The sequence below is a fragment of the Amblyomma mixtum genome, chromosome 2 (genome assembly GCF_055824585.1).
Source record: "Amblyomma mixtum isolate Tamu chromosome 2, ASM5582458v1, whole genome shotgun sequence".
NCBI lineage: Eukaryota > Metazoa > Arthropoda > Arachnida > Ixodida > Ixodidae > Amblyomma > Amblyomma mixtum.
Genome location: NC_143013.1, coordinates 239044839 through 239069949, shown reverse-complemented (window position 1 = coordinate 239069949; position 25111 = coordinate 239044839). Strand labels below are relative to the sequence as shown.

The following is a 25111-nucleotide window of genomic DNA, read 5'->3' as shown; positions in this document are numbered from 1 at the left end:
TTACAGCTACCTTTTTATTGCGACTCTGCCCTTCCCTTGCGGTTAGGTTCTTTCCTTGCCTCGTTTTCAACATTTTCTGAGCAACTGAGGAGAGGAGTAAGGCCGGGTACCCAGAGCTGAGAAGCCTCTGCGCTTGGTTAAAGAAACTGCTCTCGATACTGTGCTCGCAGCACTTTAGTAAAGCATTATTGAAGGTGGCCTGGACTATGTTTCGTTTCACCAATTTCGAATGGGCTGACTCATACGGTAAGAGTGGCTTATTGGCCCTTGGTTCGAAGATCCAGCACACGTGATCGGGCGAGAAGTGCAGCTTAAGTTCAAGAAAGCGAAGACAGCTATTTTGCGGAACTTCATGCGTTAATACGAGGGGATGAAAAGACTCTCTAAAAATGGCTAGTACACTGGAAACTTCGGTCATGAAAGTATTGCCTGGACACTCGAGAAAAATTAGGTAATCATCGACATATCTGAATATCTTTAGCACCGGCGGTTTTGCAATTTTTTTGCTTACTTCTCTGTCATGCATGGCCAAGAAGAGGTCGCTCAGTATAGGGGCGATGCACGACCCAATACATATGCCCTGCTTTTGGATAAAAAGAGATTCATTCCACTCAGCATAAGTAGACCTCAGGTAAACAGACAATAATTCTAAAAAGCCACTAGCAGAAACGCCACATGCATTTTGAAAAGCCACAATTCCATGCTTGTCGATGCAATCATTTACACAATGGAGCAGATCGTCATGCGGAATAGAATAGTAGAGATCTTTCACGTCAACGGAGAACCCTAGGTAGGCCCTGCTTCTATATTCTCGCAAGAAGTTAATGGTTTCATTTGAGTTTTTTACTAGGAACGGGTCTTCTACTGCGAGAACGCTGAGATTGGCTTGAAGAAAGTTAGCAACCAATTTTTGCCATGTGTCATTCTCTGAAACGATTACACGGAGCGGGCACACGGGTTTATGTGTTTTTGCAGTAAAAAATAAGCTGAGGGACATTTTTCTGCTATCCGTTATCGAGCGGGAAAGTTTATCGAGGTTCAACCGTTGGCACAACTTTCTTGCTGTGCTCTTAACTTTTGTCAAGGCTACGTTATGACATTTATCAAAGCAGGAATTGAGTGCGGACGATGCTTTTTCACAATAGACATCCTTCGGCAGTAAAACAAAACCCCCTTCCTTGTCCCCCTTCCCACTTTCAAGGAAACAGATATTCTGGCGAAAAACGTAAATCAACTGACCCGAGAAATCATTGAAGCAGCCACTATTATCAAGCTAAAAGATGAGTGCGTTAGCACGCCGTCAGTTGCCCTGTTAGACAAAGAGTGTTCATTCCTCTCTGCTTCGATTTGATTCAGCGCATTATTTTGGTTTTATCCCGTGTTTTTTTATTACGATGGTTTTTATCCTAAACATTTATGTAAAAAGTTTTCTGTTATCTCACCTTAGGTTTTATCGCCCACACGTTTTTTCGATTCATTGCTTGTCTTTAGAGATCTGTTGTCTGTTCAATTTCATTTTTTTAGTGACCACCTTTCCTGCGTGTTTTTATTCTCATCGGCTTCTCAGGTTTTTGCTTTTATCTGTTTTAATGCTTTTAATTCCGTCATCTTTCAGCCGTGCCGATTTTTTACATCTTCCGCAGGCTTTTCCTGCACCTTTTATGCTTCAGTCTGTTCAGTTTTTAGTGCCTTTATCTTTGTCGCCTTTCATCGTCATTCGTTTAGCCGTGTTGGTTGTTGGCTTCTTCAGGATCTTTTAGATTTTTTAGAATTGTTTCTTAACGCTCCCTGCCATTGTGTCCCCTGCTTTTCTCGCTTGTTTTTTGCTGTGTTATTGGTTATCAGTGACGATAAGAATACTTGGTCTATGTGTTGGCACTTTCCGTGCTCCCACTTTCCTGATCTTTGCGCATGCGCTTCACTCCCTCCAGTTCTGTATAAAAGGTGCGGATCGGCTCCCTTCCCAAATAAAAGTTGTAAGTCAGCGCAGTTGTGTGTCCTTCTTGTTCTGGTCCTTTGTCTGTAAGCGCTGTTTGTTCTCAAGATGTTCCCCAACCAACTCGCCCAGCAACACACCTTGCTTAATAAGGGTGTATGCACGACTCCCAAATGTTGTCGAGTGAGGTAGCAATCGTCATTCTTTCCACGGTAGTTTGCAAAGAAGGTTATGATTGTCCTACAAAAACATAACATCGAAGCATCTCTCTTGCGTGCGCATCAAACATTTACAGGCCTCTCAGATGCAATATAAAATCGGTAAATGTACGCCAATCAGTCGTTAATGTCAGCACATACATGTTTTTGCGTCATGAGATGATGACTAAAGTTTAGTATATCTGGGTACGACCAATAATACCAAGAGTGAGAAAGTACTGGCTAATGACTTCAGGCATAACGGGCGGCAAAGGTAAGGTGCGGCTACAGAGCTCCAGGATGAGGACGAGAGGGGGAACTTACAGCAGCCTCCACCAAATGTAGGACGGGGGTTGTGACTCAGCAGAACCTAGGTTGCTCTGCAACGTTCAGCAGAGGTTCAGCCAAACGTTCGGGCTGCGAGCGAGCTTCACACCTAAGGATCGTTGTCGTCTTTCACTACCACAGTTCATCACAGTGAGCGAGCGCGGCTGCTACACTACAATTATTATTTTTAATTATTTTCTTTAATTTTACCTTCAGAGTCGTATAAGCATTGAAGAGGGGATGGGAGAAAAATTTGTGCAAACGATGTTGGCAAAAAAACTGGTGCATAAAAGAATAATCTTGAGTATACTATGTTAGCTAACACAATATATATATATATTAGTGCAGAACATAACTGTCAGAGGTTACACAACGCTATGCAAAGCTTTGCGGAAGTTATTTATGTCAGTAATAGATACAATTGGTGGTGATTGGCAGCTCGCTGCCATTGGAGTCTTGTTTTCTGCTTTGATGCTTAATCTTCCAAGTTTTCTGTAGCTTCAGTGTACAACACCTCAACAGGAAGAACATAATGCTCATGATAAAATGTGCACTTGCTACGCAGTAGTAGAGGTTGTTGTATGAGCCCTGCTTGTCTCTGAAAAAACCTGTAAATCAGGTGGAATCATGCTGTTAGTAATTTGATGAAATGGCGCTGTTTTTGTTTTGAATAAAGTTACATATTCATGAATGACAAACGACGACCAGCAGTTCAGAGACGCCGCATCTGCTCCAGGTAGTTTGTTGGGCTAGTTAGTCCTGCTTTATTCAAAACAGCGCGGGACACGCGCAGCTCGATTATACATATTACAGTGGCGATACAACAGTCGACAATCGGTCCCGTCACACGGTCCTTCGCTACCCTCATCTTCCCGCGAAAAAAATGCCCTTTCTTTTGCTAGAAACCGTAGGGACGCGCTGCTCACGGAAAAGTACATATGTGCGAGCAGGACATCCCTGTCGCTTTTAGTGAAAGAAAGGAATGCTTGGATGGGCGAAGATGTGAGTAACGAAAGACAACATGACGGAACTGACTGTCGACTGTTTTATCTGCTCTTAATATATATATAGAAATGTTTCATGAATGAAGTTCAGTTGTCAGTTCAGCGCAGCATGCCTGTGTGTCTCACTCTGGTGCCCGTGTCTTCCAGCGCTCTTTTGGATGACATGAACCCATTATGCTGGTCTTAGTTTGCCTGTTATTAGTTATGTGCGTCTTCGACTTTTTTCCCGACAATGCCAATTTACCCAACGTACGCCGGCGACCTATGCTCCAGTTCTGAGGTTCTGCAGCAATCTTGTGAACGCCAAAGCGTAATGCTCTTCTGCTGTGTTTCCAGCATAACGTTACCCACACCAACACATGCAACGCACATCTTTCAGTCACTAACACCGCATACCTCAAAGCACGAATGTAAACCTGATAGCAGTGTAATTTTAGGAAGAAGAACATGTGCAATGCAGAACGGCAGAACATGTTACAGTTTAACACGAGGCCAAGTGCTCTCATGCAATGGCCAGCGAACCAGACCTGTTGGCGCCACCGCAGGGGAATCCCAGTCACGGAAATCTTTATTTTATTTAGGTATGGCTTGTTCAAGGTCACTATCAAGGCCAATTATCACATAAACCGGTGAACAGCTTTGATCCCATGAAGTAGTGCTTTCGTGCTAAAAGGGCTACATGAGTAATCATCCTGTTCAAACCATCTCGAGGCACGAGCCAGCGTATTCTAATATTGTAAACAGATTTTGTCAAGCGCGTGAGGGCAACTTGCGCCCGTAATTCTGATTAAGTGAATGTGCTCTCAACTAATAATGATGATAGTGATCAAGAATTTTTAGGGCTGAAGGACATCTGCAGTCACAGAGCTCCACGGCACAAGGTTTCTTTTGTTTGCTCAAGGTGGGGTGAAAAAGCCATTTAACAAGCATTTCACCCTGAATAAGCTGAACACCAGGCCAGGGGAAGCTTGCACCAGTTATATAATCGATGGGCAACCCGCGGCACCGGGACTCGAACCCCGCACCTCCCGCATGTGAGACGGATGCTCAACCACTAGGCCACCGCTGCTGTCAACGAGAATGTGTCTAACTGCTTGACACGCCGACCATAGAGCCGCAATGATAGGCAATGTTGATTCATAAATCATCTTTCCGCAGAAAAAGAAACACTGAGGTCTCCAGGGCTTCACTCGTGCGACTCACCCAGTATTGCAGGATTGCAGAACAGCATCGGCACCACCAAGAGTCCGGTGGTGGCCCATGCCGGTGACACCGCCTCGACGCCGAAGTGGTCTGCCGCGACCACGTGTTTCATGGTCGTTAGACAGCCAAGGAATATCCACGCAACTGCAGCACAGGGAGCATACGCACTGAATGTTCGCGTCACGCCAAGCAGCGCAATACTGGCTGCGAAGAGGATATAGCAAGCGCCTGCGAGGGTAGTACGGTTGGCAAATCCGGCGTCGGCCAAGAAGGGAAGCAGCGTACGGCCGAACAGCTGCGACGGCACCGTGCACACCGTTGACATGTCGGCCTCGAAGGAGGTTGCCCCGCGATCTAGTGCCGAGTCCACGATTGTCGCCAAAAAGAGGTGATCGGAGTAGTCGACCAAAGCAGCACCAAATACGACAACCCAGTACGCCGGCCTGACAAAAAGCGCCGATAGCGGCGGCGGTTTGCCTTCCTCTTCACAGGCTTCATTTTTGGACTTTGATTTAGAATTGAGGTCAGTGGTGCAGCTTTCGGGATTAAAGTTTTGCTGATCGAGAAGCGAGCTAATTACTGCCACGGAGTGTTGGCATTGTTTAATTCCTTTCGATGCAGCTGTCGGGTTGGAGGCTAAAATTATAACTTCTGAGTTTCTTTCTGGGCTTCCGCGTTTTTCAAAGCCTCTCTCTTTGGTTTCTGCAACATGATCAGGTGCTTGTCTGTTTGAGTCTTTTGCATTCGCTCTAAAAGCGTTTCGAAATTGTTTCGAAATTTTCGAAATTTTGAGGAATTCTTTCTTCTTTTCGGAGAACGACTTTGGCTTCAAGGTAGGCTGTCTAAGTGAGTACACAAGGGGTGTAAGGTTGAGTCCAATGGCACCCAAAATCAAAAACATCTGACTAAAGGAAAAGTCTGCATAGAGTTGAGAGAGCAGAGGAGGGTAGATAAGAGACGAAAGGGAGTTTCCGGCGTAACGTATGCCTGTGGCGGTTGCTCTGTACTTGTCGAAGCACCTCATGAGAAGCACTGTGACTGCTACGGCCACAATACCTGATCCAGAGCCTGCGAAGAAATAAGGCAAGGTAAAAGCGTTAAAGCAGTCCGAGGGCAAGTGAGATATTGTTTCAAATTCAGTAAAAGATGGTTTTGTCGAAGATAAACTGAATACTCTGATTCTGATTCCATGATTTCAAAAGGTTGTTCATGGGGATTTGGACTCCCGTAACACCCGAATCTTAGCCAGCGAAAGCGCTGGGTTGCATGAGATATTGTGACAGACACGTATGCTTTTTTTTCTTTCATGCTATTCAGTACAGCCTTTAGTAAAAAGTCAAAAAGACATTCTTTACTGACATGGAAATTATCAAAATGGAGCAATTAGTGCATGTCTATCAAATGAAGTATAGTGGCCGCCAGAAAAATGCAGTAAGTAGATTCTACTTGTGCGCAGGTTGCTTCATGACATAGCCGCTGTCGAAGAGGCTTCTCAGAAGACCAACGTTACAGTTAGCGCGCGCGTGGCTTTTTCTGCCCATATCTTATTAAATTCTGATCCCTGCCTAGTACGTTTGAGAGTAAACGAAGGCTCTGCAGCAGCGCTATAGGTTGTTACGATCTCACAGCGAAAGCTATGCACAGAGGAATCTGTCACAGAAGAGCGGCCTTACGACGCAGGTTTGTTGCATATTGTAACAACGTATTTAACGCTCCTTATTAACAAACTTCAGACCAGCCTATATATTTTACTCCTTCATATATGGCCCTATGCCGCTCCACGCGCCATCCCTCATTTAGTTCACAAGCTCACGAGGTGCACTACTTACGTGGAACGAAGAAAGAGCCAAATTGCTCCAGCATTCATCAAGACTAAAATCTCTGCCTCTCCCGTAAACGAGAGTAGAGTAAGCATGAAATGTTTACGGGCCTAATGTCATCTCGGTGGACACCCGAACCGCACCGTACAGGAAGGGAGGAACGCCACCACCCGTTCAGCGCGATGCCTTGCCATTTGAACGCAAGGTTTTTTGAGGAAAGGAAATGGCGCAGTAATTCTCTGCCATCTCGGTGGACACCCGAACCGCACCGTAAAGGAAGGGAGGAACGCCACCACCCGTTCGGCGCGATGCCTTGCCTTTTGAACGCAGCGCTTCTCCCCCGGGCCCCTGTGCGCCTGCGCGGCTTTGCTTCGATGCGCGAAGCCCCTAAGAGATCACGTATGAGAACGAAGTGTGACGTGGCATTTATGTGCTTTTTGACGCGTTATTAGAAATCGTAAATTATAATTCCGTGCATTATCAAACCCACAGCTCCACTCATATCTTGATAAACATTGAGAAGGCACTGGCAACAGTTATTTTTTGTCTCGTTTGGAGACCAACCGGCGCTTGCATGCCGGTCGCGTAGGAGGGCTTAGAGAGTCTCGTTAAATCTCGTTAAGTGTCGTACGGTGCCCGGATGTTCTCGTTTCAGAGCCCGGATGACTGGAATTCAGTGCCCGGATGAGTGGATTTCAGTCCCCGGATGACTGGATTTCAGTGCCCGGATGAGCGGATTTCAGTGCCCGGATGAGCGGATTTCAGTGCCCGGATGAGTGGATTTCAGCGCCCGGATGAGTGGATTTCAGCGCCCGGATGATGGCTCTCGGTCTCGGCGTGACGTCACCACACTGCCGACAACGGGAGCTAAAAGCATTTCATGCTTAAAAACGCTTACATGAGCCTTGCGAAACTGTCATAGTGGAGCTTCATACTACGTGGCTGCGAGTAAATTTCAATGCAGTGATGGTATACGTACGATTAAATTAAAAAAACCATAGTCAGCTTCAGGAGACTATGTCGGTAATGTGTTGCCATATAATACAGAAGGAATAAAAAAACATTGTTTATTCTCTAAAAAAAGATTCAGAAGTAGAATAAGTTACTTTATAGTAGAGCTGCAGTATTATGCTATCGAATGGATGCTCAATCTCTAGGGTTATGTTGTGTCATGTTACAAGTGGCCTGAATTGAACAGCTTGAGTATTCCCAAGGTCTACGGAATTGGAAATAGCCTCGGTACCGGAGGCAAATTTTCATTCCTTTTTATTTTCATAACTATATCATCCGCATAATTTGTAGCTCTTAGGCGTAGCATTGGCCGAATACAAAACAAACTTAAACTGAGTGGAGTTTGTCTCAAAATGAGCCAAAGTGAGACAAGTACAAGACCAGTTACATTAAATGCGAGCGAACTGCAGCTGGACAATGAGAGACGCCACACTCGTCATGATTCCACCGGCAGCCATGCCCCTGGGGACGGGGCCGAACGTCTATAATGTGCAACGAACCCTACTCGTCGAACACGCATTCAAAGCTATTCTCCTGGGTATAACTGTAGAGCATCTAATGTATTTGTTACAAGGTCGCAATTCATTATACCCCTTGTACTACCTCTTTTAGAACCGGACCCCACACCACAAGTGAGTGCGTTGGAGTCACTGTGTTACCCATGTGTCAAACGCAGCATTGTAAACAAAACAAAGAGTCGCACCACTCATCGCATTTCATCATTGCTGTGTCTGAGACCACCAACTCTTCGAGCTGCAAACGCTTACTTTGGAGCACCAGCCTTACCCTGCAGAAATCCGAAGGTGACAGTCATCCATGTTATGTTAGGAGCCCACCTGGAAGCGACAATGCCCGACCAATACAGGACGCTTCCAATCAGGCCGATCGTGGATATAGCAAATTTTTTCTGCAGGGCGAATGCGATGAGACCTATGAATTAAAAAAAAACTAAGCGTTAAACATGTCAAAATAGCTCACGCGGCAGCAAAAACAATGAATTAAATAACCTGCTGTTCACCTTCTCAAAGCAGAATAAGAACGGAGAGAGAATCTCTAGTTCAGGGCTCCGTATTGGAAGACTCCGCGGACATAGGGCAATCCAGGGATGCTTCTACATTGCGCCAACTACAAAAAGCGGCTGCCATGGCCTAATTTGGTGCGGCGACCTTGCAGCTCGGAAGCAGAGTCCGTAGCCCCTGAACCACCACAGCGGATTGCGTATATACTGACGAAGAAGATTGCTCTGAGCAGCTGACTTAGTTCTGCCATCAATTACCCATAGTTTAGTGACTGTATTATTGCCGGTTTAGAGCCGCGGTTGGGATTGTCGAGAAAGCAGTTGATCAGTGCAGACAGTCTCCACTCGCGTGCATTTTCTAATTTTGCACAGCAACTTGTCACCAAGAACGTGAGCACATTTGAAGGGTTGGTTTATGGGCTCTCGGCCCGTGTTTTTTTCTGTTCCATCTGTTGGTTGCTTCCACGACTTTGTTTTTTTACCTTATCAAATATTATTTTTAACCTCACTTGTTCCGTATTTTTCCTTTGTCCCCTATCTTTTCCTGATTTCTACTGGCTCACTTTCCTCTCTGCAACATTTTTTTTATTATTTCACACAGATCCCCGCACCCTCCGTCGACGTGGCCACCTTTGAGCACATCTGAAGGGCCTTGGCACGCTAGATTGAGCCCCGTTACTTTTCTTCAATCCTAATTATTAATCCTTTTGTGGGCTCTCTGTGCTAAAAACCATCTATGCCTGTTAGTAATTTGTGTCATGTCTTTATTTTATAAGTGGTTCTGCTTAAATTTTCTCTCGGAAGTCTGCCTCTTTCATTTTCAATTGGTTTTGCCTGCAATAACCTCTGGTTCGGTCAGGGCATCCTGTGTAATTTATTCGTTCGATTTTAATTTATTTCTTGAGAGTTTTAAATAACCAGAAACCCTCTTTCGATCACCCAAACAATCCAACCTACTTCCACATGGAAGACGTATTACGCTGTCGCAAAAGAATGCACAGGCGAGCTGCTCCAACTCAATGCTATTTCTTTTTTACTACTTCACCATCCATGCGCAAACTAACCAAAATCGTTTTTTGGAAAACCAATAACCCTGCTCAGTTGAATAAGATTTCACTTTGTGACATCTCTGAACATCTCATTCCTGAAGCGAGGTTGCAGTTTCTCTAAATACAACATTTAGTTCAGTTATTACTAACGAACCGGTTGACAGTTTTTCCCAAGCTTCCATACATTGCGCCCCCGCTCATGCAAAATACAACATTTGATCCCACGTCTTTGTCATAGCCATTGAATCATCGGAGAATTCGTCATCCACCGATGTGGACGGTAGCAATGTTAAAGTGCTGAAAAGTAGTGCACACTTGTGTAGTCTTGTTTTTATCACTCATTTTCTTGGAATCGATCAACATCAGTTTAATTGCACATTTCTGGAAGGTGGGCAAGGTCATCCCAGTCTTCAAGATAGGACACCGTTCATCAGCGTGTATCTATCGCCCGATTTCCTAAAATCCGTAATTTTTTTTAAAACCAAGTCTGCACGGTTTTCGGAAAAATCATTGTTGTAACACTCAACTTGCTTTTTTTGCGCGACTGATATTTAAATCTAGATAGCGACACCGCGACTGGCACAATATATTTAGAGTTCGGAAATGTATTAGATATTGTTACCCATGGTAGTCTCTTACTAAAGTTATCACCTCTTAACATGCATTCGTGAGTTCTAAGATCGGTTCGAGGGTTTTTAGCTAACCGTCATCAGTTGATATATGCCAACTCGCACTCTTTGTCCTTAAAAACGTGCCTTCAGGCCTAACGCAGCATATCGAGCTTCGGCCTGTCCTTTTTTTGTTGTACATTAATGACCTCGCTTATACCATTTCTTCCCATGTCCGCCATTCGGCGATGATTTTGTCGTTTATCGAGTAATAACAAACTACACTGACCATTTCGCATTAAAAAATAACTTTACTCGCATAAGGATTGGTGTAACACTTGGCTAATGTGACTAAATGTCTCTAAAACAGTCTTCATGCCCATCCACCGTCGTCGTAAGTACGTTGTGCCTGATTATAATACTAACATCCAAACTGCCAAAACTAAATCATTTAAATATATCGGTGTGCATATTTCACGTGACCTAACTTGTAGATGTCAAGTTAACCCCATAATAAATTCTGCTAACCGTGCAGTAGGCTATATACGCTTTAACCTTTTCCTTGTCTGCTCCCATATTAAACAACTTGCTTTCCAAACGTTTGAGTGACCCCAGCTGGAGTGTGCGAATTCTATTTTTTACTTGCAGCACCATAACGATACTAACTCCCCCGATTCGGTTCAGAACCGAACAACATGATTCATTTTTTTCAATTATTGCTCCGATCCCAGCATGGGAGCCCTAAAAGCTTGAATAAATTTACCCTTTCTATGCTGACACCATAGAAAAGTGCGTCTTAGCCTTTTTATAATTTTTTCTATTTTTGCCTTTGATAACCCGTACATCAAAAGAGCCAACCACATCACCCTATGAAGCCACTGTAATGCAGGCTCTCCCCCACAAGCCCATGCCACTACTTTTCAGTATTAATTCTTACTACGCACCGCACGAGATTGCAATGGCCTGCCCACCGAAGTTGCAGCCATCATCGACCCGGTAACATTCAAGCCGCTCATGGATAACAATTCATTGCAATTTTTATTGAGATGTTTTGCTTTCTAACGCCCACTCCCTCATTTAATGTCTCAACATGAGACCCGCGAGGAGTCAAATAAACAAATGAAGTTTCAAAGCAACTGAGGTTATGAGGGACGCCGAACTGGAGAGCTCCGGATGATTTCGACTACCTGGGGCTCTTTAACGTGCACTGACATCACACAGTGCACGGGCCCCTAGCGTTTTGCCTCAATAGAAATGCTATCGCCATGGCAGGGATCTAACCCGCTTCTTTCGGGTCAGCAGCCGAGCGCCATAGACACTTAGACACCGCGGCGGCTAGTGAGTGCATTTCAAATATCTCCGCCTGTTAAGAGCACTAACTCGGCTTTTCCCTAATGTTTTTAGAAGTGTGAAATGCTGCCGTACTACAGCGTTTTTAATTTCAACAGTTTACCTGTGCGTAAAACAGTACATTCGAAACTGGATATATAGAGCTCGAAGCTGATCTCGACATCATTCGACGTATCAGTAATACGATATTTAAAATTGGCAAAAAGTAGGCTTGCCTCTGACCTCGCAGAAACAATGCATTGGCCTACGCTAATGACGCGCATCTTCATGCAGTACGTGCCAACGTTATTAGACAGTTTCAGTTTCGCAGCTCCCTATACTTGCCGCTTGCTGGCGTGCCTATCGTGGACGTCGCTGGAACTAACGGCGCTGCAGTCGCGCTTTTCTACACATCTCGCGCTTCGTCCGCTACACACTCGTAAAGTGGGGCGGCGCGCGCCCATGCCTACAGGTAAATTAATTTTTCCGCCGCTAGCAAACAAGAATATGGCATAAATGCTGTTGGTACGTGGTGAAAAGCTGTTCCGCTTGTAGGACACAAGGGTACAACCACTGGGGTTGGGGCGAATGATATCTGAACGAGGCACTGCGCGAGGCGCACCGCCGTTTTCTTCCTCGCTCGAACCTGTCTTCGCAAACGCAAGTAACACGCACAGATTAGCTGCTTCTAAAAAAACAGCAGTATTTGTGAACACCTTCCGACATCGTCGGCTGTTCATCAATATTTGTATTTACTCCTGCACAGATATTTATAAGTCATCTGTTTCCAGCAGAATGTTTTCAACGTCAGTGACAGAAAATACAGTTTTGAACAGCTGCTTGTGCAGCTTGTTGTAGCCGTTCACGAAGCAGCTACCATTTTCTTCCACGACAAAAGCCTTGGGAATCACTGGACAGCTTGCCGCTAGCTTTCTGTAGTAGAAAACTGCACACACCTTCCCAGTTATATCGGCCTGTATAGATTCATATTGCCACTCCGTAGATAGTGGAGTCGCAGTCACCAGGTCACCAACTGTGAGTGCAGTCGACGTAGTACTGGTTTCCGCCGAGCAGGAAAGAGGCATCAGTTAAGCCTCGCCTGTGGAGGACGTTTACTGTCGCTTCAAGGATCTTCACACTCATCAGTCTACATGACAGTTTGCGTTTTTGGTGACTTTTGCATGCATTTCACAATATTTGGCTTTCAGAATCGGTCTGGCAGGCCGGAAAAGAGTCGGCGGACGGCACCGGGCACTAGCGCCCAGTTCCCGCGGGGAATTTGGACCTCTTGCACGTTCACAACGTGCTTGTACTCCTTGAAAATATCTTGATGCTCAAACTGACGCTCACATATCACATACGTGATAGACCCGTCAGTCCTTGCAATGAAACATCTGCTCCCACCTTTTAAATTCGCTCTCATCGCGAGGCGGTTTGAAAAAATGATGATCGGTGGCATCGTCTCTGTTGCCACTTGTGCAGCCGTGCGCAAAGCAAGATGGCATGTGTACCTCTCGCTTGAGGTCACCAAGTGCACATATTTCACCACAAACACGTTTTCACAACACTAACAACACCATTACACGAGAAATCAGCCTCGAAATCTGACTAGCCTGTCGTAACTGCAAATATTGAATACTTAGCTCAAAGCGAAAATAATTTACTCAACTTAGATATCGCACCTTTCAAAGATATTTAAGTGGCACTGGTTTGATTGTCGTTGCTGCTGACCGAAAAAAAGACTCACAAGTGCAACTTTCTGAAATAAAAATTTAGCCAAATATTTCTCTCAGTCTCCAGAACTGTATTGCGACACGGTTAACTGAAAATCTATTTTAAGACTTTGCCTGCGCTTATCAGAATGAAGTTTGCAAGCCGACATCTCACCTGAGCCTTCTAACATTGCTTGGAAGATAGTTGTCGGCCAGGAGCCCTTTTCATGGTTTGAGTTGTATTCCCGCATGAATGCTACATAAAAGAAGCCAGAGGTGGACTGGGCTGCACTGGAGAGCGTTGTCGCTGCGCACGCAATCAGGGCTCGGCCCCAGCTTCTGTCCAAATCAGTCATGGTTTGCTGATCTCCTCTCCCAAGTGGCTGTTTGAGCACAACCTCGTTGTGTTGTGGCTCTCCTGTGATCTCCTTCGTCCCGTGTTTGCTGTTGTTTTACGACCTGCAAGCAGTGCATGGTTCGGAAGTGGCATGGTTGTGTATGAAATGGTTGGCGCCAGCATATAATCAGCGCCACTGTTTCTAATACGTAAAACTCTGCAGGCACCGGTCTTCAAGACTTCTCTTCACACCAAAGATATCGTGAACAGACGCGGAAGAACCAATGGCCGATGGTGCGTAGGGAACAAGTTGAAGACCCACTCCTGCTACCTGCTCACCCGCATAACGTAAGTGTACATTCGGTCAAACCACCAGCTAGCCAGACAGTGAAGAAGAATATAAACAACCTTTTGTGGTCAAGTTTATGTACGATACCGTTATTCAGGCAGAGTGGGTAAAGGATCGAACACAGGTTAATGACATCATAGTCGAAATCAACAGGAAAAAATGGGCTTGGGAAGGGCGTGTAATGAGAAGGCAAGATAATCGATGGTCCTTAAGGGTAACAAGCTGGATTTCGGGGAAAGAAAGTTCGAGGCGGTTTCGGGGGGGGGGGGGGGGGGCAAAAAATTGGGACGGTGGATGAGATTAGCAAATTTGCAGGGATAGTACGGCGCAGCTGTCAGAGGACAGGGTTATTTGGAGAGATATCGGAGAGGTTTTCGTCCTGCAGAGGGCATGGTCTGGCTGATGACGATGGTGATATTAGGCGTTTCGTTGCGGAGAGAAGAGGAGTTATCAGAATGCAGTTTTTGGGCCGGGCCGAGTTGACGATAGCCTATAGTGGCAAACTGCTTGCACTTTCTTCGGATAATGTCGCTGAAAGTTCAAATTACTATGCAGCGGCCAAATGGTCTGAGGCAACAGCCACACGTTCAGAGGAGTCGCCCATTTCTCATTTCGTGGCATTGGCTGCTATGATAGGCGCGAAACATCATTACTAACGAAACAGAAAATAGAATGATGTCAAGCGATTCGGATAACCGATTAGCCAAGCTTCTTGCTTTATCCTTTTATACGGCAGCAGGCCGCTTGCTTTCCCACTTGCTTGAACTGTGGGCAAAACAGTAACGGTGGACCTTCCCACCATATTTTTGTGAGCTGACAAGTACAGAACAATCAAACAAATGTTCCTTGTGTTTTTATATTAGTATTAGTCCCCTGTGATAGTCTCCGTTTCCGCAAACTCCGGGCGGCAAATTCTAGTCGAAAAGAAAATTCACCGGCATTCAATACAATTCATGCGGTAGCGTATTTGTCAGGTTAGTGCTTCAACTGGACGAAGCAGCAGCTGTACCTGATGTGTTCAGACCGTGCTAGAGGGTGGTGTAATCCAGCGGCAAGATTCAGAGGCGGTTGTTTTTGGGAACCGTTCTCTTCCAGGATGACGTCAGTATGAAGTCAGTGAGGGCATCGCCGAGCATCTGGAGGAGGATGGGAAGCAGATCACTCAGCCGGCGAATACACAAAATCACAGATAACTAAAAGTAAGTGGTGTAAACACGAACTAAGTATAAAAATTATCCATTAATGCAAACTAGTTACAAACTATACTCCGAAATCAGATTCTCTAGTAAGAAATGCCAGATCATTTTCTTCGATTAAGATTGATATTTTCGGCGGTATATGGTGTCGCACGCAGGGCAATGCGTTGCTTGTGGTCTCGCGCACAATGCTGTTTTATTTATGCTGATTGGCGTTCCATATTTCTACGAAGATGATAAATATTTGAAGAAAGAGGCCACTAAGACCTATCATGATGCAGCCATTGTTGCCTGCAAATTACTTCATCTCGGCGGTCGCAACTGCCTGCTGCTGCTGCATGAACGGATGATTTCCTTCTACGGGCACTACGATGGCGCGGCCGCCTGCCCGGACACTTCCGGCCACGGTCCAAATATCGGCCAACGTCTTCTCCTCTCTGCTGATGTCGAGTTGAAAGAAACCCAGCCCATAAGCTCCCCGAAGGGAACTGTGGGCTTGGCGACTGCAGCAGTAGTTTGGCTCACCTCTGACTACGCGAATCAGACGATCGCCTCGCTGCCGACTGCGAAACTTTTGATCGCAATGAAGCGGAGCGCGCAGAGCACCTTCGCTTTTGGCGGCATCGCGGTATAGCCCATCGTCTAGCCAGTAGACATCATGTCGGGACCTTTGTCAAATGCACACATGATGGTGAGCACGCATTATCTATGCAACTCATTTCCTTGGCGCCAGGGTATCTTTAAGCATCACACTGTAGAATTTGAATAGAAAGATACACTCGACGTTTGAGGTCATTACTGTGTGGTACCCTGAAGAGGTGGTTAATGCGCTGCGAGTTCAGAGGCCGAACAAACACATTTCATAGCTTCAACAGCGACGGATGACAAAGACGCTAGCTTGAGAACTAAGGTAGTCGTCAACGACCTCAGAATTAGAATTGAATTAGAATCAATTCAAAAACGTGCCGCTCCATTTACCCCCTCTTGCTACCCTGGAGAGACCAGTGTTACCACCCCATAGCAGTCCGTTCATCGCCAAACTATTGAATCATGCCGTGTAATTTCCCGCCTATGTCTACTTCATGCATTCTGTCACAATACCAAATGCCAACCACCCCACCAAGATCGCCTTCCTGCCTCAACCACGATAACCCGGTAGCAACAACAAGTGGCCGCACTTCGGCTTACAACCGCTCATTTTTTTCCGAACATGATAGCATTCTGGACTATATTACATAAAGACAACTCATTATGCGCAGATCATGAAGCATTCCCTGAGGGAATAAAAACTCACTTTTCATAGTCTTGACCTCTTTCGCGTGTTACCTTTGTTCTCTTGTTTGTTAGTTTTTTGCTGTTATGAAGAACATTCAGTGTCCTGTGCGAAACATCCAAATTGTACTTGCTTTATCATGCCTGTTGTTTATTGTAGTTCCTTTTCAGTTCCCGTGACTTTTCTTGGGTTTTTTTCCGCCTGCTTTCAGAGCAGTTTGCCTTATGGCAACGAACACTTCCCTCTCCTTATGTATACGTTTCGGGGCCTTAAGGACACATTAAATGAAAGGCAGTTGGTTAATATTTGTGAATGCAATTCGATAGTTGCTTGATTCTCATCGCTATTAGTTTCTGCGCATTCACAGACATCTATATCCAATAGAATTCTGTCAGCGCGTCATCAGCACTTTTGCGATTTTCGGATTCAGGTTAGGACAACTGTACCTCGTACTTGATTCTAAAGGTTAGTTTATTTTTCTCTTTTTCTCTCCCAATGCCTCTCCCCTCTCCCCCCCCCCCGCCCACCCCTCTTACATTTTTTTCTTCGTTCTAGCACGCTCATGTGATTGTGCTTCAAATTTTTACACCTTCTACGTACTTTTTTACAACAGCGCGTCTTCTTTGTTGCAAAAGCAAATGAAGCGTTTGCATATTCAGTTTTAAGCAGCCCTCGCTGGTAGCCCTATAGAAATTTTCTCGAACATGGTTCTTTGTGGAGCGCATAATTTGGATCGGTCTTACATGATCTATTCTTGTTCAGGCCTAGGATAATGACGGCATTCTATTGATTCCAGGCGTGTCACGCAAAATTTTGGAAAACATACTTGAGTGAAACCAGCTTTTGGGCAAGTTGCTGGCTTTCTTGAGATATAATATCAGAGCGAACACCACAACTATATAACCACAACACCTACAGCCACGGAAAACCCTTCCACTCACAACTTGTTTGTTGTCGCCAGACAAGTTAAATTTAAATCCTGCATCAGCATACGCGCAAAAAACAGACATGTGCCAAATACAATCGAAAGGTACATCTTGTCTTGTGGAAGAAGGATTTTCGTTCTAAGAACTATTCGTTCTAAGAACTATGCCGTGTGGAAAAGCGTCAACGACCGTTTAAGGGAGCTCGGTCGAAATTTAGAGAACAACGAGGTCGTGGGCTTAGTTGAGCATTGCAGGACCTGCAATTAATGTTCGCCGCATTTCGACAGTGCAAGGATACTAGGCAGAAGCAAAGATCAGACCGCACGCAAGCATCAGGAAGCTTACCATATAATGAAAAGTAGCCAGAACTGCGTAAGCGCTCCTTCGATATGCCTGTGTAGTTCTGATTACGACCATTTTTCTGCCACGATATAAGATGTACCTTTCGATGTCCAGTTGGCACATGTATTTCTTTGTTTTCTACGCGTATTCTCGATGCAGCATTTATCTTCACTTCGCCTTCCTACAATAAATAAGTTGTGACTGCAACGATTATCTTTCCCTGTAGGTGACCATTCCTTATATGTTTATGATTTTCGTACTGCTATTACGTCTCAAGACGTTTTAGAATACGCAATTTGAAACTCTTCCTTGTAATTCCCGCTGGACTTAAGGCTCAAATTTGACCCAAAGAGTTTTGTTTTCTCATGTTTCCTGCACTGACATGTACCATAATAAAGCTCCTCTTCCCTGCCAAGGCGCAACTATTACTATTTGGGTCTTTCTGGGTAATGTTCTGAACGGAATCAGCTTCCATAGTCACCTATCTCCAAAAAGTGACAAATTAAGGTGAATGAGTGTAAAGCTTGTAGGCCTCCTGTGGAGCATTTTGCCCTTTTGCTGATGAGTTGCATCGTATGCGAGAGTGATTATTTCTTCTAAGACAGTGCGAAGGACAAATGAGCTATTATTCCCTCTACTCAGGGGTCACTATGCTCGCACACTATGCTAGAAGCAAGAAGGAAAAAGGGAAATTCACTGTTTTTCGCTAAATAACGGATCTTTAAAGCGACCACCGTACACGGCGTGACAACCCCAAATCCTGCTCAAAATATGCTGCATTCGACGCAGCGTACGGTGAAGTTTGTTTGGCACGTCAGTAATGATGACAGTTGACAGACCAGCAAGCTGTTTCCAAAGAAACTAGAAAATCTTATTATAAGTGCCTGTAACCTAGATGGCGCATTCTATTTGCCGAGCCAGAACGCTTACTTGTACAACACATTTTAACCATGAACCAAGCTTTGTTCAGTCTACTTACTGCGAAACGATCGAACTCGACACACTGTTCACCAGCCAGTGATATCATTTGAGCTAACGGCACTAGTTGTTACCCATATTTTTTGAAAAACATTTCTTAGTTTTCATTTCGAGTGATCGGAATCTACCTTTTTAATTGTCGCTTTGCGTATGCCTGGAGAGGGTATATAAAGTTTGTGAAAGTTTCATACTTCAGCGGTTAACCACATCATTGCTGTTTTCGAGAGTGCCATTTCTTTGAATGGTTTTATCACATTGCTCAAAAAGGTTCAAAGTTGGAAAATATGAAGGTCGCCCCTTGGTGCATCGAAGCAATTTCATCATGAGGACCACTCAGGGGTTAAAAATGGAGGGTAATTTAATCCACTATATGAGGAGCTGAACATATGGTGTCATGATTTTAGCTACCTTGTGGCCCCTCAGAAAATAGAATTGCAGACTGAGCAATTGGGTTGCTTATTTCGCCAGAACCTTTGCTCTCCTTGGATGAGATGTTTGAGCATTCGAACAAGACCTGAAGATTCACGTTAACGAACATTTCTGTGCTTTGTGCTCTAGTTGCAATTTATATTTGAACAATTGTTAGTTTGGAATTTTTAATTGTGATAAAAGTACTCGCTGGTTCAACAAGGCATCTGGTTCGCAGAATGTTTGTTTGATTTCTTGCATGGCAATAAGCGATCTTGTGACATGGTCTCTTCGCGCAATATCAAACAAACGAGTGGTGGCAGTGATGGCTGGAGAGACCAGCACCATGATGGAGCAAAAAAAACTGACCTCTAAACGAATCTCGAAGTGGTTAGTGTCGTGTGGCCTTTCTGTCGCCACGTCGCCGAAATGATTGATGGGTGAACGAATATAGCTGCGTCCAGATTCAGAGCTGAGTTTCACTGCAGTTACCGGGTCAGACAGGTGCCCAGGCAGAAGAATAGTTTTTCAGCCCGGCCGAGAAGCTTTCGCGCGCGCTCCAGACAGGCATCATTTCAATCAGAACTTGCAAATATATGCTACAGCAGCTAAAGTCGCAACCAGCCTCTGCCAAAGCCGCTGCCAGAATGACAGGTGGGGTCTTGTCAGTCACCCCTGGAGAAAAATTGTGAATATTGGAAAATCTTTGGTACTGTTATAGAACCATTGAAGGCAGTTTTCCATTCTTCGGATGTGTAGCAAAAAATTGCCTGTGGCTTAACTTGGTTAAGCCCGGTAATGGGAAAGCAATATCCGTAGGTACGCCGTGGTTCAGCTAGTAGTGTAGCTGGTGGTGGTGCTTGTGGTTAGACTTGTGGTCATGCATCGGTTATACTATCCAATCCGATCCAATGCAATCCAATCCTATCCTATCCTATCCTATCCTATCCTATCCTATCCTATCCAATCCAATCCAATCCAATCCAATCCAATCCAATCCAATCCAATCCAATCCAATCCATTCAAATCAAATCCACTCCAATCCGCTAGGGGCGCCGCGCGCGGCGGGCGCAGGAGTTAGGCAGCACCTACCAAGCGCGGCCTCGCCTCGCGACGGCACAAGTTGGAGCCCTGCTCTTGCAGCTGTGACGTCACACCGCTGGCGCGCCGCGAGCGGCGGGCGCAGCAGTTAGGCAGCAGCTACCAAGCGCGGCCTCGCCTCGCGACGGCACAAGTTGGGCCCCTGGTTTTTGCGGCAGATGGTATGACGTCATAGCAGAGGTCAAGCTAAACGTCAGTGGTAGCTACCGCAGCCTCGCCACGCGAGGAGCTGAAAGTGAAAGTAGTATTGCTTTCGCAATAAAAGTTCTTTTACCCTTTTCCAGCGCTTGCTTTTCCACAGTTTTGCGAGTAAACCAGTTAATCCTTTAGCAGCCATCATGCGTGGACTAGATTCACCCTCCCCACCCTAACCCCAAGGAGTTTTCGAAGGATGGAAGCCACCTTCTTATAAGACTGGTTTCCACGCCGGTAAACGATATATTAGTGTAAGAGAGCAGGACACTACTCTCCGTGTTGAAATCTGCACAGCACATAAGATAATGCCCCACATCCTCACGCAAACCACATGAAAGCCACAATGGAGACGTTGACAGGACAATGGGTGAATTCTTCCCCTCATTGCCCCAGAAAACTAAATGCGGTGGCATGCATTGGAAGCGTTCGCAGAAGCCATCGTGCTGCAGACTTACAAAAAACACAGATAGTAAAGTGAAAGCCTTTCAGAGTGAATCAATCTCACTCTCTAAACTTTCGAGTGTCGATTTGGAATCGGCCAGGGTTACCACAGGTTCAGCCCGACAAGACATTAGCTTTCTTTAGGCTGCGTCATTTTCAACGCCTTCAGGTGCTGCGGAGGACACGACTCGAGTGAGGTGGACCGACCAGGTAGTATTCAAACCAGAAGTATAAAACGCCGTTGCTAAAGCTTTGTTGACCTTGTTCGCAAAACCATTACGGAAAATTTGAAGATGGTGAGCGCCTTCTGGTTTGAATCCTCGAGTACGAGTGAGGGCATTTTAGCCATAGTAGAACTGCGTTTTGCGCGAACCGAAGGAGTTGTCAACTTATAGTTCCACCCTCAAATGACCAAGGTCGGTTTACACGCTGGTTTATTCTGTAAAACTTCAGATCTCGGTCATTAAGAGTGTTAGCTGCCAGGTAAGGCTGGGACTCAAATCTCTTTCCGAAGCAGTCTACATTGGGTTGCTCAGCTACCGTCAGTCAGAGGCGACCAAGTTGCATTAATAACATTGAGAAGCTGCAGCCCAGAGAGGTTTCGATAGGTGCTCATGAATTTGATCGGTAGCAGCCATTTTCGCGAGAAGATAGGAGTCAATCGTTTCTGGAGCTCGTCTACGCTAGAGACGAAACTTGTGAACGACAACAAAATAGCAGATATGACTGAATTGGTAAATGCATTACATGACTCTGCTCTGAACAGCTCCAGTTTCTCGGCCACGTTTGGAGTGCCGACGTTGTATGATGAGATCCCTTCAGAACTGCTGCTTACGCCGAATTTCCCGTTCCTACTGCAAGGAAACGCTGGGACGCTTCCTAGGTCTGTACGTCTATACTACCGACGCTTTATCGCCGACTTCTCCAAGATTGTCTGAACACTTCACACGTTTAACGGGTTACGATGCCCAGGTCGCCTTGATTGCTCAGCACGAGGTAGCTTTCACGGAGCTGCTCCGGCGGCTCCACACAATTTCTATTCTCGCTCACTTTGATGAGGACACTGACACCGCGACACACAACGACGCCAGCAACATCGGCCTGGGTGTCGTCCTCATTCAAAGCCAAGCAGGCGGTGAACGATTGCTCGCGTATGCGAGTCGCGTTCAGTCTCGCGCCGCAACTAAGTCCTCTACCTAGGAAAAGGTGTGCATCACGGTGATGCGAGCCACGATAAAATTTCGGCCTTACCTCTAAGGTCACTGTGTCAATGTCGTGACCGAGCATCATTTGTTATGCTGGTCGGCCAAACTCGAGACCCATCGAGCCGCCTAGCACGGTGCAGCCTCCAGCACCATCATTTCGTTGCGCAATGGCATAAAAATATGGATGCAAGCACGAAGATGCTGGCACGCTGTGGCGCGCACCAGTAGAGCAGGCTGTTGACAGCCCGGAGGATGACAGTTGTTTCCTTGGCGTGATCAGCGATTTCAACTTAATGGCAAGACAGTGGGCTGACGCCTTCTTATGATATGTCATTGACCATCTTGAGGGTCGCATTGCCAAGGTATTCTAATATTTTTCCCGGCAAATTTCATACTTTCTAATGCTCATCGGCGTCCTGTATAAAAACGAAATCAAGCAATGATGACCGAGCCTACCTACAAGCTCAGCTGTGAGATCTGAGTGATCATTTTTGTATACTATCACGATGAGCGCACCTCTGGTCACTTCGGAGTGCACGCACTCTCGCCAGAGTACGCCAGGCATTTTATTGAATGAAACTTGTTGCCACGTCCGCCGCTAAGTCAGAGATTGCCGTGAATGCCAGCACCGCAAGCCACCTCCCTTATTGTCCGCGGGTTCGCTCGTACAAGCTGCACCGCCGAAAACACCATTACATCAAGTTCTCATAGATTTTCGTGGCATACAACTTGTATCATTGGCATGCAAAAATTGTATTTCACACGCGTGGCACATCGTCTCTAATTGCGCATCACACTGAACTTTTGTACGACACGGCTCCCCGTCCTCCATACTCACCGATTGAGGCGCGGCTTTATATCACATCTTATTAACGACGTGCTCCTGTTTAGTCGGACGAGCCATCGCAAGACTACTGACTACCACCCGCATTGAAAAGGGGTCACCGAACGACTCAGTGGAATTATAGAGGGGAAGCAACCACTGTACGTAGATGCACAGTTTGAGACTTGAGACGAGATCCTTCAATACGTGTCATTCGTGTATGAAACTGCCGTGCAGGAAACTACTCACTCAGGTATGCACATCAGGCGGCAAAAGTGGACAGATGCATGCCACTGCAACCATCCACACCGATGCGGCGAGTAACAGCCCGACCATCAAGTGTGGGTACGGACCCCTTGTAGAAAAAACTCCTATGCCGCTACTTTCGACCCTGCAAAAACTGTTGCGCCGCATCACGGATGGGATTTATGAAGTGCATGCCAGCGACCCCAGTTTGAATTAGTGCGCATGATACGTATGAAGCCGTACTCCGCGCAGTAACGGACAGCCCTTCCGATGTTTTCTTTTTTTTGCACGGGGCCGTTTTTCCTCCTTTCATTTTGCCTGTCCCCCCCCTTCCCCAACCCAATTGGTTCTATTCTTCTATCCCACTATTGTGCTCGCAGCACTCTAATGGTTTTCAGTCTTTTAGTTGGTTTGATTTTTTTTTTCAAGAGTGGAAAAATAATGCCATCTGGTGTTCCCAGGTGGCGCCTAAAGGCATGGAAGTTGAAGATGCATGCGCTTTGAGAGCTAGAACGCTATTTGTGAATCGTGCCTCGTTCCTTTGTTTCGTCACAATATCCACTTTGCTAAGCGGTAATGAGAAGGTTACTGCAACGATTAGGCCCAACTTATCTATGAACGTTTTTCAGTCGTATTTAGTGCTGTTTACGATCAATGCTATCGGCTTCAAACATTCCAGGAATGACGTAAAATCAAAAAACAGCAACACAAAAAACAAAATACATAATAAGAATATTGCGCAAAAGGGTTCGTCATTCACTCGACTACATGTTTATTGTACTTTCTGCGATTACCAATTAGGTTTGCTTGCAATGCCACATGCATGGTACAAACGGGGAAAGCGCATAGGTAAGCTCCACTTTTCGCACCCTTTCGCTTTGTTCACGTTACCGGCTATGATAGGTGTTTCCTGTTTTTAACAGTCCAAACGCCGGGCTTAATATTATTATTCCATGATGAGGATTCCTCTTTGTTTTTGAGCTCAGCACGATGTATAAATGTCGAGGGGAGGCATGTTCTTTTTGTCCGTGACCTCAATTACAATCTGTTCAGCGCGATAAGTGCGCATATGCTATAACGCCTGGCAGCCTACGTGCAACTCTTGAGCGGCACGTGTAACCTTCACTGGCGGGACGGCAAACAAAATAACTTTTTTATACCTTCCTTTATTTCCACCGCAACACTCGTCTCATTTTTCCTTTACCCCAGCTGGATTCTAAACTCTCCTCCATTTATGCAGAGAGAGAACTAGAAAGCTGGAATTCGCTTTTTTTTCTCCTCTTTAGAAAAACGGCGGAAAGTTGTCATGCCTAGTGACATTTCCTTAACGCCACTATTTAGGCAGGTAGAGCTGCGGTACTAGCGAGCGTTAAGCGTCTGCGGACTTTCCGAGGATTTTTGTATTAGTTATGTCACCCCTATTTTTTTTTTCAGGCAAAACTGCACCAAGTTCTGTATTGAATTTTAGGCATTCATAAAGGTACGCCTTGCGTTAGTGAATAGTACACCTGACATGTGGGATGCAGGAAAGTCACAAAAAGGAAAAGTATTTTTTACGGGAACGATTATAAACTGTATGTCACAAAGAGTTATGAGGTTCACCGTACACCCAGGACATTTAATAGCACAGCGCAGTTCAGTGCTTGCTTATAGGTTCGAGGATTTGTGTAGCATTGACCTTTCATACGGACATATTTTTGCTGAGAAACACATCACAATTCGCTGCCGAGGCATTCGGGCAGGAGAAGCTACGGTCAGGGGCTGAGTCACTAGTTCGAAACCTATATTACACTTTTGGTTCCTTTCAATGAAATCTTTTGAGTATAGCCAAAGGACTACTTTCCGATATCAGCCATATACTGTCGAACGACGCGTCCTACACAACATTCTTCAGACATTTCTTTTGATTTCTATCTCTACTACCTTTTCTTTTTCGGAAGAATACTCTATTGCTCATGTGGATAGGGTGTGGAGCGGTTATATGTCAAACTGTATTTTAAAATAAAATCACGACCGCTTTTGAAGGTGTGAAGAAATGGACCGCAAGTAATCGAAAATTTTGAACTGGAGAGCACCT

The 25111-nt window shown here is 45.5% G+C and overlaps 1 protein-coding gene across 1 annotated transcript; it reads right to left on the bottom strand.

The window, feature by feature from the left end:
• Window positions 1–2840: 2840 nt before the first annotated feature.
• Window positions 2841–13657, bottom strand: LOC149363091 (uncharacterized). Its single transcript, XM_089573367.1, has 4 exons — window positions 13390–13657; window positions 8285–8428; window positions 4668–5735; window positions 2841–3068 (listed from the first exon to the last, which is right to left on the bottom strand). The coding sequence occupies exons 1-4, from the start codon at window positions 13568–13570 to the stop codon at window positions 2866–2868; spliced, it is 1596 nt and encodes a 531-aa protein (XP_089429493.1). The 5' UTR covers window positions 13571–13657; the 3' UTR covers window positions 2841–2865.
• Between the last annotated feature and the right edge of the window lie 11454 nt (window positions 13658–25111).